A 16,794-nucleotide genomic window follows, 5' to 3' on the forward strand; every position below is an offset into this window, starting at 1 on the left:
TTTGGGACAGTCTAACAACCCTATTCTAGCTACGCTGTGGGGACGGTTGGAAGAGGTGGCTAGACTAGATGACTCAATACATCTTTTTTCCCCCATCTCCATTTCCTATGACTTCCAAAGTGGAACACTTTAAGAAACAAACCTCTTATGATTTAGTTTGATATATACACTCGTATAATAGGAATGTTTTTTAAAAAAATTCTCAATATGCAAAGTCTCAGAAACCATACAATACTGTAAAACTGTTTACAAGAACAGATACAAGAGAGGGACAACAATCCAACTTATCAACCAACACAGGAACAGGAGCAAAGGCTAGGATGGAGAGGGGAATGTATGGTGTGTTAGTATAAAGGAAACGTCCAAGGAACCGAGTTAACCAAAACTTTACTCCATATGTTTGGATTCTAACATTAGAATTAGAGCTGTCTTCTCAAGTGACACCAATACCAAGGAATTTCAGTTGAGAAAAATCGATGGAAAAAGTGACAGTGCAATTCTTCTAAAGAGCAACTAATGCTAAGTAGTTGGAGGGCCCCTCTACATATGATTAAAAATAAGAGGTGATTTAGTATGTAATTTTCTTGATAAGTTTTGAATGAACACAGGGAGGAGGCCGAAATAAGGAAACAGTCAAAAAGTGTAGGGTAAACAGTGCAGCAACGTCTCTAAACACTAACAGTCACCAACGTTAATATGGAAAGGTGCCTGAGAAAAAGCATCAGAACTTTCACTGATGAAAGCAAAGAATTCCTTTCAATATCCAAGAAATGATAAAAGGTCAGCCCTGCTTCTGCAATGGGGCTACTAGCACTCTGCACTCCCGTGAATTCAGTGGAACTCTGTGTGGATCTGGGATAGACGGTACCAATGGAGGTTCAGTCCCTTGATGATTTTATTCACCCACTCTCAGCATTTGTGGGACTTTCGATACCCCCCCAGAAGGGGAGTGAACTGAACTGAGAGCGCAGCTCAGCTAGAGAGCGGGGATCAGTTGGGACTCGCCAGAAGGCGAAGGGTCTTCAGGGCACTGTGATAGGCCCTGTTGAATTGTGTACCCCAGAAGGGGTTTGGTTGTACACATGCAGACTGTGGGATTCGGCTGGAGGGCTGCATCACCCAAGATCCACCTGGCGAGGGTGGTAGCAGGTGCAAAGCTGGAAAAAGTGCAGGCACAGGCACACCAGCTAGGGAGTGCTCATGAGAGGTGAGTGGCCCCATCACACTAACTATCTTTAGGCACCAAAGTTTAAAAATTTGGGTTTTGCCCCAGATTACATGGTGAGTTAGTGGCAAAGCAGGGCCACTGGTTCCCAGCACTGTGCTCTCCTGCACTGCATCACACTTTTACTGATTACCTAAAGTTAGAATTGAATTTTTTTTCCTTTTTGCAGAAATGCAAAATTTATGCTGATTTTATCCAAATAGAAGTTGAGCATAAATTAAGCCAAAAGAGGTCTTAAGCTGTTCAGAAATCGGGGAATTGCCAGGCCACTCCAACATCTCTTAATCTCAATAAAAATACTTCCTTACTATGAAGGATGCTGCCAAGGAGAGAAGAGAGCAATCACTTCAGGCTTTACAATTGCTTGCAAAGTGCTTCTACACGGCCAATGTTTAAAAGTGACCTCATTTGTGCCAAGACACCAATTTTAATTAAGATCATTTTTCTTCAATTAACTTCACAGTTTATACATAGCAGGAAGTGATTTTTACTATGTGTATTTTAAACACTGTGCGAGGTAAAACTGCACAGCCAGGGTAAATTAATGAGTATAGAAGGAAGATAGGACAAAAATCTAGCAGAGCATTTAAGCACAAGCTTAAGTGCTTAAGATATGCTGGCACGAGAAAAGGTTCAGAAAAGGGCAACTAAAATGATCAGGGGTTTGGAACGGGTCTCATATGAGGAGAGATTAAAGAGGCTGGGACTTTTCAGTTTGGAAGAGAGGAGACTAAGGGGGGATATGATCGAGGTCTATAAAATCATGAGTGGGGTGGAGAAAGTGAATAAGGAAAAGTTATTTACTTGTTCCCATAACACAAGAACTAGGGGCCACCAAATGAAATTAATGGGCAGCAGGTTTAAAACAAATAAAAGGAAGTTCTTCTTCACTCAGCGCACAGTCAACCTGTGGAACTCCTTGCCTGAGGGGGTTGTGAAGGCTAGGACTATAACAGGGTTTAAAAGAGAACTGGGTAAATTCATGGAGGTTAAGTCCATTAATGGCTATTAGCCAGGATGGGTAAGGAATGGTGTCCCTAGCCTCTGTTGGTCAGAGGGTGGAGATGGATGGCAGGAGAGAGATCACTAGATCATTACCTGTTAGGTTCACTCCCTCTGGGGCACCTGGCATTGGCCACAGTCGGTAGACAGGATACTGGGCTGGATGGACCTTTGGTCTGACCCAGTATGGCCATTCTTATGTTTTTATGCTTTGTTGAAGTGGAGCCTGAAGTCTAGCATGTCCCTTTCACGTAAGGACTAATCACATGCTGAATTGATCACAAAGTTATGTTCGGAGACTACAATGTTAGACCATTTACACCAGAAATCTGACATCCTGTTCAAACCTACACATTTGTATATTGTATGAATGTGGCATAACCAGCAGAAAGAGACTACCTTGGTAAAATTATTTTCTCCTCTGTTGTCAGGAAGGCATAGTCATTAAAGGTGCTAAATTTGATTGAAGGTGAATACTTGAAAGGTTTTGCTCCAAAATTGAACTCACATTGTTGATAGGACATGAAACTAGCTGCAGCAAAAAAGCCAGATCTGCAATATGAAGGACAGCATGAACATCAGAAAGCAATAGTACAGACAGAGCATGCTGGACATACCTATTGGACCAAACGCTATCCCACGCTGGAACAAGACTTCCAGTACTGTAATCCAGCCACTGTTATTTGGGAGAGAAACTCCAGGGAACCTGATTTTAGCAGCATGTATTTTTCTTACTTGATTCATTATTTCTCAGTTTAATTAAGATATGTGAACCAAGTCCATTGCCACTGTCTGCCAGAGCCTCTACTGGCTACAAACAGGATAAGCTGCATCTATGTGGAGGCAAACGCATGCACCTGAGTGCGTGACAACACTATTCTCCATCCACCTCAGCAGGAATAACTGTTTTGTCCAAAATGGGGCTGTGTGTTGCTGTTTGGGGAACAGGTTCAAGTGCAAAGGATTCACATCACCGCCGCTGCCACCCACCCAATCTCTCTTATTTGCCAAGGCACAAAGCTTGGAGAACACTGAGCAAATTAGGAGTGTGCAAAAAGTTGACACATCTGAAGCAACAAGAACAAGGTTTTGTTATTTTATCTCCCAGAGAACCAAAATCCACAATATTATAGAGAAAGTGTTCCGTAAATTGCTAAAATTGCATGACAGAAAGCTGCATTAAACTTAGGCTAAAGAATGTGTTTCCTCTGGCCCTTAAATCCATTTGTAAATTCACACTCATGTCACTGATTTTTAGCTGGTTTCAGTACTTTCAACAGGGAGCTCTGCTTAAGAGCAATAGCATCTATGACCGGTAAATATTAGTTTACTGTCAAACTAAACCCAGAATTTGAATTTTTTTTCTTTTAACCAAAGAGAACCATTATCCATATTGCATTTTAATACTTGTCTGTCAAAATGAAAATATTACTTACACTGCAGATGAAAACACTTGCTTCTCAGCAGGAAGCTGGTTTCCATTTAAATAGAAGATCATTTGCTTTTCTTGCAAATCTAGTAAAAATCCTATTGTGTCTCCTTATGTACAAAAACAAAAATATTTTAGGATTAAGGTTCAGGTATTTATGGCATTCAACAAATATGATTGGGAGTTGGAGGTGCTGATTGTTGAGGAAAGGTTAAAGAAGCTGACTGAATAGCTTGGCTAAGGAGTGATTAATAGGGAACAACCTACCATTATTTGAATAAGCACTAAAGAGGGAGAAGAGTTATTTACCATAGTAAAAAGGGTATAATTAGGAGGAAATTGGATGAAATTAAGGAAAGGAAGATTTAGGTTGATTTGCACATAGACAGCTACATTTAAGGAACATTAACATTGCTAAGCTAAATATTCAAAAGTTAGCAAATGCAGGCTTTAGGGTTGCCTCTTTCCATTCCCTCCCCAGGCTGGAGCATGCCCAGTGCAGACAATCTTCAGGAAATTTAGCTGCTAAAATCTGAAGAAGTCTCTGCAGCACATGTTCAAACTCAGGTATTTCAAAGATTTTGTAACTTGGGCAAATTTGGGCTGATTTTCATGGGATTACAGGCACATCCCTGAAAAAAAAAAAGGAGAAAAAGGCCACCCTCCTCCCAAATTTCAAGTTCCTACTCCAAAGAAAAGGGGTCACTATAGCTTCTCAAAGCAAAGATTGCCAGAATTTCCTCTTTTTTTTTAAATACAGGGGCAAAACAATGTATTTCCCAAGTCTTGTTCTAAGAAACAGCCAAACCATTTTTGCTGAAGACAGACAGATGAGCCCGAGGCAAAACACCTTGCATGGAAAATTTCTCCCCAAATGATTTAAATTTGGCCAAGTTATAAGCAACTGAAAACAGGATCTTATAAAAGGAAGTATCAGACAACATTAAGCTAAGATGGTGCTATCAGCACCGCCTGTAATAACTGGTGGTGGTGGTAGGGATTCCCCAAAGTGAGATCTGTTAGGCTGTGGAAGGTCTCCATGAGAAGTGGTGGACAGTTTCACAGGACACATTTAAGAAACCAGACAGAACACCAGTAAGCGTACAGTAATTAACAATCCTGAAATGGCAAGAAGTTGGCTAGATGACCTCATCTTCAGATTCTCTGAAACTGCTAATAAACTCCAACTACAGGCTATTCCTCCCGTGAGTATTCTAGAAAAGCTCTTTGGTGATAGCAGGCTAGGATAACTGCCACAAGATGAAGAAAATACCTTCTTTCCAACAGGGATGGGAATGTGGTTTACTTCTGGCATTATACCAAATCAGCTGCCGGCAGCCATCATATGCACAGGAGTACTCGTCGTCCCCAATACCGTAACCTTCCTTTAGCGAAACAAAGCACAGCATTTTAATCTGCAGTCACTCCTGTTTTGTGGGAAAGGGCTGGAGGTCTATTTTTACATAACCAAACCATTCATTCTAAGAAGAAGTTTAATTTTATTCTATTCTATTTTCTCTCTCTCACTTACACCCACACACCGCTCATTCAGTATCACTTCCTTACTCTTTCCACCTAAAAATGCATCAGAACTACACAGCTCTTCTTAGGAAGGCATATTTACTTTTTCCCCTCCTTTGGGAGAGATATTTTCAAGGTCAAATGGATTTTACTCCTTTAAAAAAAAAAATAAAAAAAAAATTAGGAGTGAATGTAATGCTCCTGGAAGAGGACAGTCTAATAGCATTACCTGAACCAGGCTTAGCAAGAGCAGAGATACCAGGTGAGCTTCCTCTCAGGCAGCTCTGACCACACACCTCATTTCTGATCTATGTTCAGCAGACAGAATGACTCAGTATTACGAATCAGGGCATTTGCTGGGTAACAGAGCACGACCGAGGTGGTGTTTGCAATGTTCCACACAATTTTTGTACTATTGTTTACCCAGGTTTTACAATGTTTTCCACGGGTCAAAGAGGGAATATGGTCTGGTGGATAGTGCACAAGGCTAAGTCAGGAGTTATGGGGTTTATTTGTGACTCTGCCAGCAACTGGTTGGGAGACACTGGGCAAGTCACTGAACCTCTGGGCCTCACGTCCTCCACACTTGTAAAATAGGGATAAAGCTTGCCTACCTCCCAGGGGTGTTGTAAGGATTAGTGTCTGCAAAGTGCTTCGAGCTCCCTGAATGAAAGGGACTATACATTTTATATGTTGATTAATATCGGATATATCATCTTTACAACAAAGCTAGGTATCTAAACAGCAACATTTTACTTGTTTTCTCCACAATGCCACCTCTCGTCTAACCGAAGCTACTCTCAAACTCAAGAGCTGACAAAAACTTGAGACAATGACAAGTTATATTAGTTATTTTCAAATAAGGAAGTGGCTGCCAGCAACAAGACTGTGGGAAAAACAACGCCCTCTGTTGTGCTCCCCCAAAACGAATCCAAAGACTACTATAAAAAGCTTTCGAGACTCCTCACTAAACCCATTTGGGGGCAAGCAGTAACTGACAACAATATCCCTCATCAGAAAGCCACCTCTCTTCGTTGACGAGGAGGAACCAATTAGCAGTATGGAAGAAGAGACGAGTTTCTGCTTGCTCTGTGGGATTTGATAAGGGCAGAGATGCCCGTACTCCAACAACGTGAGTCTCACAGGTCCCAAATAATAGCTAAATCAGTCAATTTTCAAGTGTTAACGAGATAAATAGCCCCAAATACATTACAAATGAACTTGTTCAACTTGACAAACATTAGTCCAATTGAGATGTCAGAAGTACAGGCCGCAATCAAAAAGCTGAAAAATAAAGCAGCGAGAGATGATCAAATTACAGCAGAAATGCTTAAAATACTTGCTACCACCATCCTAACGAAACAGAGAGCTGTTTAATGAAGTTTGGGAAAAAGAGACCCCCTCCTCACCAAGAGGAGCATGGAATAATTGTCAGAATATTCCGAAAAGGGTTAATCTTACTGACTAAGAACTGGAGAGGAGTTACATTCCTCTGTTGTAGGGAAAGCCTTGTGCAGTGTGATACTAAACTGGATGAAAGAGGCAGTGGATGCAAAGCTTAGAGAAGAATAGGCTGGATTCAAGCCCAAGAGATCCTGTGCAGGTCAGATATTCACACCAAAGGACCATAGAAGAATGTCTAGAAGGGGAAGCTCCCTTCTTCATCCATTTAATTGATTTTCAAGAAGCATTTGATAGCCTGCACAAACATACATTGTGGAACATTCTTCAGTTCTACAGAATCCCAGCTAAAGTCATTAACGTCATCAAGGCCACGTAGAAGTGCTCTATAAAGTAGAACAATCAGACTAGCCTGCACAAACATACATTGTGGAACATTCTTCAGCTCTACAGAATCCCAGCTAAAGTCATCAAGGCCACGTAGAGATGTGAAGTGCTCTATAAAGGTGATCAATCAGACAGTGGTTCACTGACATGAGTGAAACAGGACTGCATTGTATCTCTACTGTTTGCTGTAGACTGGATAACAAAGAAGTGTATTAGCAACACAAACACTGGTACAGCATGGCTAGATGGCTAATGTCTAGACGACCTTGACGATATTGTGGTAGTGAGCAGCACCCCCAAAAGTTACAAAGACAGACTGACAACTTGGCAAAAATAGCAGGCCAAGCATGGCTCAAAATTCGTTATGCTAAAACAAATATCCCTGAAAGCCAGATGTCAAGTGGTAACATAACAGAAGTCAAAAACAGGGTGGATAAAAATCAATGATAAAAAAAATCCAATTTAAATCAGATTTTTTTGCTAAAATGCTTTTTGAGGAAAAAACCTATCTAAAGATAGTTTTAATTAAGGTAACTTTTTGAGCTATAATATACCTCATCATGGAATAGGGATTATAAATTCTAATTCTATAGTATGAGACAATATATTCATGTAATGTTTAAGAAAAGTTTTGTAAATTAGTTCCAATAGTTCATGGATTAGGGACTGAATATTATGGGGTTCCAGGGGCTTCTGTATAGAACCTAAATAATCTACCCACCCAATGGGACTCAGTCAGTCTAGAAGATACCATCATAGAGGCTTACTTTTGCAGTTCTCAGACTGGATTTGTGTCTCCTGAGATAACATGCATGTTAACAGCAAAAATGTGTCTGCCTGCCTGCCTAACCAACCAACCTACTTACAGGTGAAAAAACAACAGACCTCAACCCTACTGTCCCTCTGCAAATTTGTGTATGCAGAGCAAATCCCTTACCTCTCTCTAAAAGTGCAAAGTTTCGAAAAGTTCAATGAATAAAAGATTGTTGGGGGTGGAATGGATCTGGACCAGGAGAGGAAGTCTGGAGATAAATGTGAGAAGGGAGGGACAGGCAATAGAAACAAAAGTGAAACTGTTTGAGCAGCATATTCCAGAAGTCTTGAGGTCTTTCTGAGCGTAGCCTTTATTGATTTGAGATCTACCATACCATTCTCTCACTAGAAAGAAAAGCCTATAATGGCAGCAGGCCGTAAGAGAGACCCAGTTTGGGAATGAGAACCATTCAAGAAATATATATTTGCTGATGATTTAAAGAAAGTCACACCAGTGAACTGGTGGGTCATGTAAGCACTTGGATTCAGAGACTGTTGAAGTGATAATCTCACTTTTAAGAGCAGTAGCTTCTTCTGCTGGTGTAGAAAGAATATTTTCTTCCTGTGGACTCATTCATTCCAAATTGAGAAATTTGGGACCTGAAAAAGCAGGAAAGTTTGTTTTTCTTTTCCAGATTATGAACAAACAGGAAAATGAAGGTGAAGATGACAGAGTTAGCTGCAGAAGCCAATATTTTAAGTTTCTTGTGTTGACCTGGCTGACATGGTCGATTTAATGTTTGGTTGTTGTTGTTTTTTTTTTTTTTTAAATATTTCATTTAACTATTTTAGTTCAAAACAATTAACAAAAACAAACCTGATTTTAAAAAACTTGAATGTTTAACTAAATTCAAACATTCAGATGCTTGTTTTGTTAAATTATATGTTTGCTGTTGAAGAATCCAGAATACATAATGTCATCGTTTTAAATAAAACAATATTAATGTCTGTCTCGTGATGTTCTCCTCCTAATATAGCATGCCAAGAAAATCCTCCAAATATTAATGATTAACCTATTGAATTGGAGATAGTTCACCTCCCAATGACTTCATAAATATCTGCTTCAATTACCTTTGGTAAATGAAATAACCAATCATTCATTTTCTGATATAGCTGTAAAACTAATCTGAAAAGTTTTCAAAATAAATCACTTTAAAAATGTATCATGAGTACCTTCTAAAAATGAAACCTACATCTGAGTTGTGAAGAATATGTATTATGGTTATAACCACCAACAAGAATGCACTTTTATGTAGAAATCCATGATTAAATCGAGTCTTCCTGACTAGTGATTTAAATCAAATTGATTTAAATCAAATCCACCCTGGTCAAAAATATCAAGAAGAGCAACTCATCTACCTGGGTAATTCCATATTAGTTAATGGATGCCTCAAGAAGGAAGTGACATCAAGGATAGGAAACGCATCCACAGTATTTAGTAAACTTAACAATGCATGGTTATCAACAAAACTGACAATTTTCAATTCAAATGTAATCTCGGTGCTAACATAGGGCTGCAAGAACTGGAGATCTGCTAAAATGTTAGAAAACTAGATGCATTCAAAAATAAGTGCCTACAAAAGATTCTGGGCAGAAAGAATACCAGAAATATCCAATCAAGGGAAAAATAAATAGTAAAGCAAGCTTCTAGCCCTTAAATAGAGACATTATCAATTCTTCCTACTTAGAAATTCTTCACAGGAAGCACATCAGACAGAAAAAAACAACAACCCCAAACAAACTGTCAAGCTACTTAGGGTGAGTGGGGAAAATCTTTTAAGCCTCTTCTAGTTTAAGGGCTGGTGGGTTGCTGCTTCATTTCACAAACAGTTTCCATTACAGTCAGTGTCGGCAACTTCTGGTATTCAAGACAGGCTTGCAGTTTTTTACATTTCTTTTGCAATACTGTGCAGTAGGCAAGGGGCCATATTTAGAGATGATGTAATCGGATGTGTAAATTATGTCAGCACGGGGAAGTAACTTATATGAATGAATGTAAGGGAGAGGATAGCAGGAAGTGTAACTAATGGGGGCAGGGAATCTACTTTATCTTATTCCTTCTTACACCGTCCTGTTAGCTGCTTTTCTCGCTATATCCTTCTCTTCCATTCCCTTGGCCCATACCAACTTACTGTAATGTAGATGTTGGTGTTGATGAATGTATTTGGTAATGTATATCAGGTTTTGGAACGATTTTTTTCTACAAGTTTTCTGAGCAGTTTTAACTCTGGTCATTCTTGTATTAGAACATAAAAAACCCCAAAACAGAACTCCATATAATCTGCTTCCTTATCTTAAAGTGTTATGATGACCAAAAAATGACTATGGTAATATGAAGATTTTAACAAATTTCAGGATTCTGACTGGATAGCAAGCAGATCTGTTGCCTGCTGACTTTACCAAGGAATGAGCTTCTACTACTTGATGCGCCTGTTAGCTCTGCAGAGACAACGCAATAGAGGAGACCTGGATTTTCTTCTGGCTTGTGCACAGACGGAATTGTTAACTAAGGACCCTACCCTGTTCCCACTCAAGTCAATGGTAAAATGCTACCTGACCTCAGAGGCAGCAGGATAGGCCTATAAATTTCTATTGCAGAACTATTAATAGTGATTATGGGTGAACCAGAGAGTTTGATTTTCAGATGCTGGGTGAGGTTGCAAAGGTAACAATTAGAAAAGCCATCCTTATTTGTAAGCTGAACACACTTGCTATGAAAGCATTAACAGATTCCATTAAAAAAAGCAGAAGAGAAGGAACTTTAACAGTAGTTTTCAGGTGGAGAATACAAACCTGGCAATTCTGAAAACAAGGCTGCCATGGTAACCTTTACACTACCCCCATCTTGTCTGAGTACCCCTGAGTTTACAACAGCCTGAAAATTTACAAACCAAGATGTACACACAAAACACTACACACAAAACTAACCAAAAACAAAAAAGCCACATCACAAAGGTATTTGCCTTTACTGTGAAGGCACAGTGGCCTTTGCTGTGAAGATTATGAAAAAAAACTGAAGCTCTTTTATTCCCCCATAAAACTAGTCACAGGTAAATAGAACTTTGCAAGGCAAGTGAGTAACTAGATGTGACTGCTTGAAATGAAGAATGAAACTACCAGTACTTAATGCAAATGATGTCACCAAGTGACATTTATGCCTGTTTTGTGCTATTCTCAATCTGTGCCTCAGGCAGTTTTCATGTCTGTATGAATTCATTCATTTTATTTTTGGAGGGCATGGAAAGAGAACATTTGGCATGCTATTTCCACATATGTACTTTTCCCCATCAGAAATTAGTCTTTCCTGACATAAACAGGGAGAGCTTCCAATTCCTTGCCAGACTGGAAAATGAAGTGTTAGCACCTGGCCTGTTCTGAAGTGCTATTTGCTCCTCTCTAGTAAAAGAGCAGGCAAACTCTTTATATTGGTATCTTCCACCAGGATTCATCCAGGTAGGGAAATGGAAAAAATAAATATCCTACTCACATTTCTGTTATCATTTGAACTATCCCATGATCACAGACTTTGACCAATTAATGCATGCAATTGCAGAGTATTTTTTAAAAAGCGACATACGTACAAGCACTAGGAATTTGCGGTGTCAGATACTGACTGAACAGAGCAAGTGTGAGCAAACAGAACACACCAGAGGGAGCTTATGGAAGGAGTCTAGAGAAGGACAAAGTTAGGTTGGCAAAACAGTTTAATATACATCCAGTTTAATCCTTGCTTTCTAGACTAAAAATACAAAAGTATGATTACCACCCCCACATTCAAAGATATTAAACTATCCCGAGCAGATGGTTTCATGTAGATTAGAGGCCCTTTAATCTCTAGTCACCAAGTTTGTGAAATAGGAGAAAAAAAGTAAGAAAACCCACCTCATGGCTCTTTGATGACCTAAGTCAAATGAAGAAAAGGAGTATTTGTGGCACCTTAGAGACTAACAAATTTATTTGAGCATAAGCTTTCGTGAGCTACAGCTCACTTCATCGGATGCATCAAATGACTAGCATATCAGCTCTTAGTAGGCAGGCGATCACTTCACAAAAACACAGCTGGCAATAACCGGACACCCTTATTTGCAGTTGGAGCAGAGGCCAAGAGTGGAATGGGTCATAAAAACTGAACTACCTTCCTACTGCTCCAGATCAGTGTTGAGGCATGCAACTGTGGGTAAGAAAAGTCCTCGCTACTGATGACCGTGCTGTACTTCTGGAGATAAATGTCACTCCAGCACCTTTCGTGAGTACTAAATTCACTAACTGTAACAGTGCCAAATGTATGGGAAAAAAAACGTAAGAGGAAGAGGCAATCCATATAAAACATGGACAATTATTTCAATAGGCTATAAAAAGCCATTTGTATAGGCACTGTAAGGAAAATAAACCATAATATTTAGAGTATCAGCTGTGTGACCTCACATGTACTCACATGATTGAGAAACTTGCTGTCTTTGGTGGCCCATCCTATCTGCATCACTCCTGAAGTAATTACTGTGACTTCATAGTACCAAACCCCAGAATCAACACAGAATGTACATCGAACACTTTCAAAAGAGGAGGCATCGCATCGAGCCTGAAAAACAGAAGTGGAAAATAGATTTGGAATTAGCTGGCAGTCATGAAGAATCCTATCTGATAGATTTGAGAAATGCCATACAAGTAAAATTGTAAAAGCACTTAAATTTCCAAACACAATGCACCCCCTTTCACAACAGCAAGGGCCATATACCGGACAGGATCTTAGTAAAACTGAACCAAGTTGAAAGTAGTTCTGAGAAGAGCAACAGAAGTGATCAGCTAAAAGAACAGGAGTACTTGTGGCACCTTAGAGACTAAAATTTATTTGAGCATAAGCTTTCATGGGCTACATCCCACTTCATCGGATGCTGAAGCCCATGAAAGCTTATGCTCAAATACCTTTGTTAGTCTCTAAGGTGCCACAAGTACTCCTGTTCTTTTTGCGGATACAGCTGCTACTCTGAAAGAAGTGATCAGAGGGCTAGTGGAACTGATTTAAAGATTACAGGCTAAAAAAAAAGGATCAAGTGGGGAACAATCTAGAACTATCCGATAGGTATAAACATCAAGGAAGGACAGCAATTTAGTGCTCTAGGAATATATCATTAGCAGTCATGGAACAAAATTAAGAAAAAACATTTAGGCTGAATTTCCTGATGGTGAGAGGTACTTTCTCTGAGGAAATGGAATCCCTATTGCTTTGGGCTTTTAAGACTAGTCAGGACAATAGAAAAAAAACAACAATAGAACAAAAGAAAGATCTTCTGTAGGGAACAGTTCTGCACCACATGGGAGAAGGACCAGATAGATCTAAATAGGTTTCTCTGCCTTTAAAGATCTGAGATTCACAGAGGGGTGATGTTTTACAGGGGTTATTTCTGGTAATAAAAGCAAGGTTAGAGTCATTACAGTCTATTGCCAAAACAGAATTCCTTCACTAGTTTTGTAGAGAACTCAGAAATACAGACTTGTTGATTCTTTGAAGGGTTAAAAAATGGGAACAAAAAGTGAACTGAAACGGTGATATCTTGTAGCTTTCTTCAAAACATAAATTTTAAGTTGAAATAATCAAATGACATCCTACCTCCAGTCCACGTGGAGAGATCTTAAGGTATTCGCTGACATCGTTACTATTCAGCATGGCCTTAATATTGGTCAAGTCAACTTTCTCATAGGTAAACTGTCTGCCTTCTTTCAAAACTGCAGAAAAAAAAAATTTAAATAAAGTGCTATGGCAGGAACAAGTCCAACCAGACTATTTCAATAAATACAAATCTACACACACAAAGGATCCAATTCAGTCTTGGTATACTTTAAAGCAACACAGGCATTATGCATACTTGAATGTAATATTTATTTACTTACTTACAGTGGCACCCAATGTTTGTTAGAACTATATCCAGGAGCAGGGCATATCCTGCTTGAGTATTTGAAAAGCACCTAAGGGCTAATTGTGCCTCTCAAGGAACCATGAGTAAGCATTAAGGGCATCAGAATACATATCAAGATGCGCGTCCTGAAGGACACACAAGACACCACGCTGAAGGTTAACGTGGGTGGAATGGTGCCAGAGCAATAGTGAAAACTCGAAACTTGCTGCTTTCAGCTATTGGGCTAGGTTTATGCAGCTGAACTGAGCCAATTAAGGCAGTCTTCCCCCTCCACTTTTAGTCCTTTCCCTGTCACTTCCGTGACTGCTAGACCCTCCCACACTGGCTGATCAAATGCTTGAGTTTCATGGCAATAAAAATATTTCAAGTAAAAGAAAGCAGCCCCTGGTGGAATCTTTGTAACAGCTCATGATCAGGGAAGAGAAGAGAAGCCCAACTGTGGGATTCCTTAGCATGCTGTTCAACATGGCCTCCTCATATTTGCTTTAACCCAGGGTGGCATTTGCTTCAACCCTGAGCTATTATAAGTTATACTGTACACCAGGTTTTGTTAGAGATTCCACCCTGGAAATCACCCAGAATCAGGGCAGGGAAGACACAGGATGCTGGGATTGCACAGAACCAGGAAGGCAAGTTGAAGAATAACTGTTATGCTATGCCATAGAAACTGCTCTGTACATTTTCCTCCGAATCATTCTCTTTCACACTGGGGAGGAATGGAGAAGCATTTAGCTCTACAGGCTGAGAATCATACCAACACCACTAAAAGGTAGTAATTCATCAGACAGAAGTATTTCAGGGAGTGAAATGTACATCACAGACTCATTACTATATATTTATTGCCATTGGTAACAAAGCACAAGTTGATGCTGGGTTTCAGCATAAGCAAGACAAGCTGCTGCCTGGGGCCAACCAAGTAATTTCATTCTCTCTTCTCTCAGTGGTAGTGAACAAGAGGGGTATGCTTTAAATAAGACTGGCAAGCATGGGGGGTCCTTTAGCGTGTCAAAGCTTTGGGCCCCACTAGTGATGCCCGGATTGATTCGTTAAATAAAAGAGTTTATCAGAGAGCTACTCTTTCTTGGTTTCTTAAATCATGAAAATCTAGTTTGCTTAATAAGTCACAGGTCGTAATTAGTCCTTGTGCAGATGTGGTATTAGTATATCCAAGAATATCACAATGGGTTTCTTTGGGACAACCCTGCTTTCCCTCAAAAAGTCAGCCTAGAAGTGCAATCTAGCTATTGCTTCTTTGCTGAAGCGTCACAGCAGGTACAGAGCAAATAAAGTTAAAGAATTTTAACAATTACATAAGGTTTGCTTTTCAAAAATGCAGGCATGCAAATGCACATGGATTTATAAACCTTATTTCTGGGTGGACACCGGATATTTGCAGATACAAATATGACCAGACATTTAAAAAACCTCTCTCTCTCACACACACACCCCCCCACCCACCCACCAGTAATAAAAATGAATCCTGCTCACACTATACCTACATAGATTGTCTAAACTCCACTGGGCACAGAATCCCACTTGGCGTTTTAAGTAGTCCAGATTATCTGTCCATTTCTCTAACAAAACAAGCTGGTCACTAATACAGGATTCAGAAATTGTCATTTTATTTTCACCTGTAATTTAAAAGTGAAAAAAGTAATAGATGTAAACAAGAAACAGTGATTTAAAAGACAAAAAGGTAAATATTTTACCAGTACAATGTAGAAATATTCTAAGTCTCAACATTAAACAAAAAAATTAGGAGTTCATGTACCTTCTCCTGACACATTAACAGGAAGAAATGCAATATTAAATATTCTGCATTTTACTGTACTAAGTCATCTGAGAGCATGGCTATTAGCTAGGAAAATAATAATTATAGTCTATTAACAGGACAATTTTTTTCCAGCCATGGAGAGGCCTTCAAAGGGCTCTTATGCCTCTTCCCATCCCCAAAGCTACGTTTGATGGATAGCAGACCCTATGTGGCAATAATCTGAGCTATATTTGAGGACAGTACACAGTAGAGTGACGGAATTGTGTTCCACCCATTCTCTTTCCAAGGAGGTTGGGTCACTAAAATAGCATGAGTCTCCTCCTGCCCGAGGGCCTGAGCATACTTTCCCCTACAGCGATCCCATTCCCTGTTAGCCCAGCTATCACTGATCCTTACAGTGCACTAGGCTTAAGCTACAAGTTGGGAACTTCAACATGGTTATTTCAAGTGCATGCACCGGGGACAGCAGATGTGATCAGATGAAGGAAATAACCATGCTGGGGTAACATTAGTTCTGTTGTTTTTACCGTAAGAAGTACTAGGCTAATACTTACTTGTTTGTGCAAACTTTTCCAGTGCTATTAGTGCAAAAAGCATTACCGTCGGATGGGACTGGAAATTCTAAAGACAACGAGAGTATTAAAAACATGCCATAGCTGTGCAAGATGTTTTTGTTGACTTGTCTAATACAATGAAAACAGTTTCTTAAAACTAACAGTCAGATTACATTTTCAAGATTCTTCACAAGAGAAAGGCAGAGATGTTATGAGTAAGGCTACGTTTTAGTCACGGGGTATTTTTAGTAAAAGTCATGGACAGGTCACGGGCATTAAACAAAAAGTCACAGCCTGCTGACCTGTCCATGACTTTTACTAAAAATACCCTGTGACTAAATCTTACCCGCTGGGAGGTGGGCACTCCTGAAGACTGCTCTGTGTGTGTGGTGGTGGGGGAGGGAAGGAGAGCGCAGGGCGATGCTTCTGCTGGGGGGGCGGGGGGGGAGAGTGGGGGCCGGTCCAGGCAGGGGCCCCGCCACTGGACCACTGCTCCAGGGCAATGCCGGGGACCAGCTGCCTGGGGCTGCCAGAGCAGCGGCCGGTGTGGCTGGCCCCAGGGCTTCCCCAGCTGCTGGGGTGGTTCTGGGGCCAGCCGCACCAGTGCTGCAAAATTCATGGAGGTCACGGAAGCCATGACTTCCATGACCTCCGTGAACAATTCGTAGCCTTAATCATGAGCAATGGGCACAGTAGGAGGGAAGTGGGCCATACTAGAAGTACTCACAGGACCTATTTCTCACGTCACAACAGTTTTTAAACCAGCGTAGTCT

General features: G+C 40.2%; 1 protein-coding gene across 3 annotated transcripts in view; it reads right to left on the reverse strand.

Moving 5' to 3' along the window:
* The window catches only part of RSPRY1 (ring finger and SPRY domain containing 1), a 56,280-nt gene that overhangs the window by 2,746 nt on the left and 36,740 nt on the right, over window positions 1–16,794 (reverse strand). For all 3 annotated transcript variants that reach the window (XM_074968522.1, XM_074968521.1, XM_074968523.1), the window contains 7 exons: window positions 16,022–16,088; window positions 15,193–15,324; window positions 13,387–13,502; window positions 12,214–12,357; window positions 4,930–5,041; window positions 3,664–3,766; window positions 2,627–2,779 (listed from right to left, as the gene is read on the reverse strand). In XM_074968522.1, the coding sequence (XP_074824623.1) occupies window positions 2,627–2,779; window positions 3,664–3,766; window positions 4,930–5,041; window positions 12,214–12,357; window positions 13,387–13,502; window positions 15,193–15,324; window positions 16,022–16,088 (827 nt within the window). The remainder of the gene's footprint in view (window positions 1–2,626; window positions 2,780–3,663; window positions 3,767–4,929; window positions 5,042–12,213; window positions 12,358–13,386; window positions 13,503–15,192; window positions 15,325–16,021; window positions 16,089–16,794) is intronic.

The sequence above is a fragment of the Natator depressus genome, chromosome 12 (genome assembly GCF_965152275.1).
Source record: "Natator depressus isolate rNatDep1 chromosome 12, rNatDep2.hap1, whole genome shotgun sequence".
NCBI classification, from domain to species: domain Eukaryota; kingdom Metazoa; phylum Chordata; order Testudines; family Cheloniidae; genus Natator; species Natator depressus.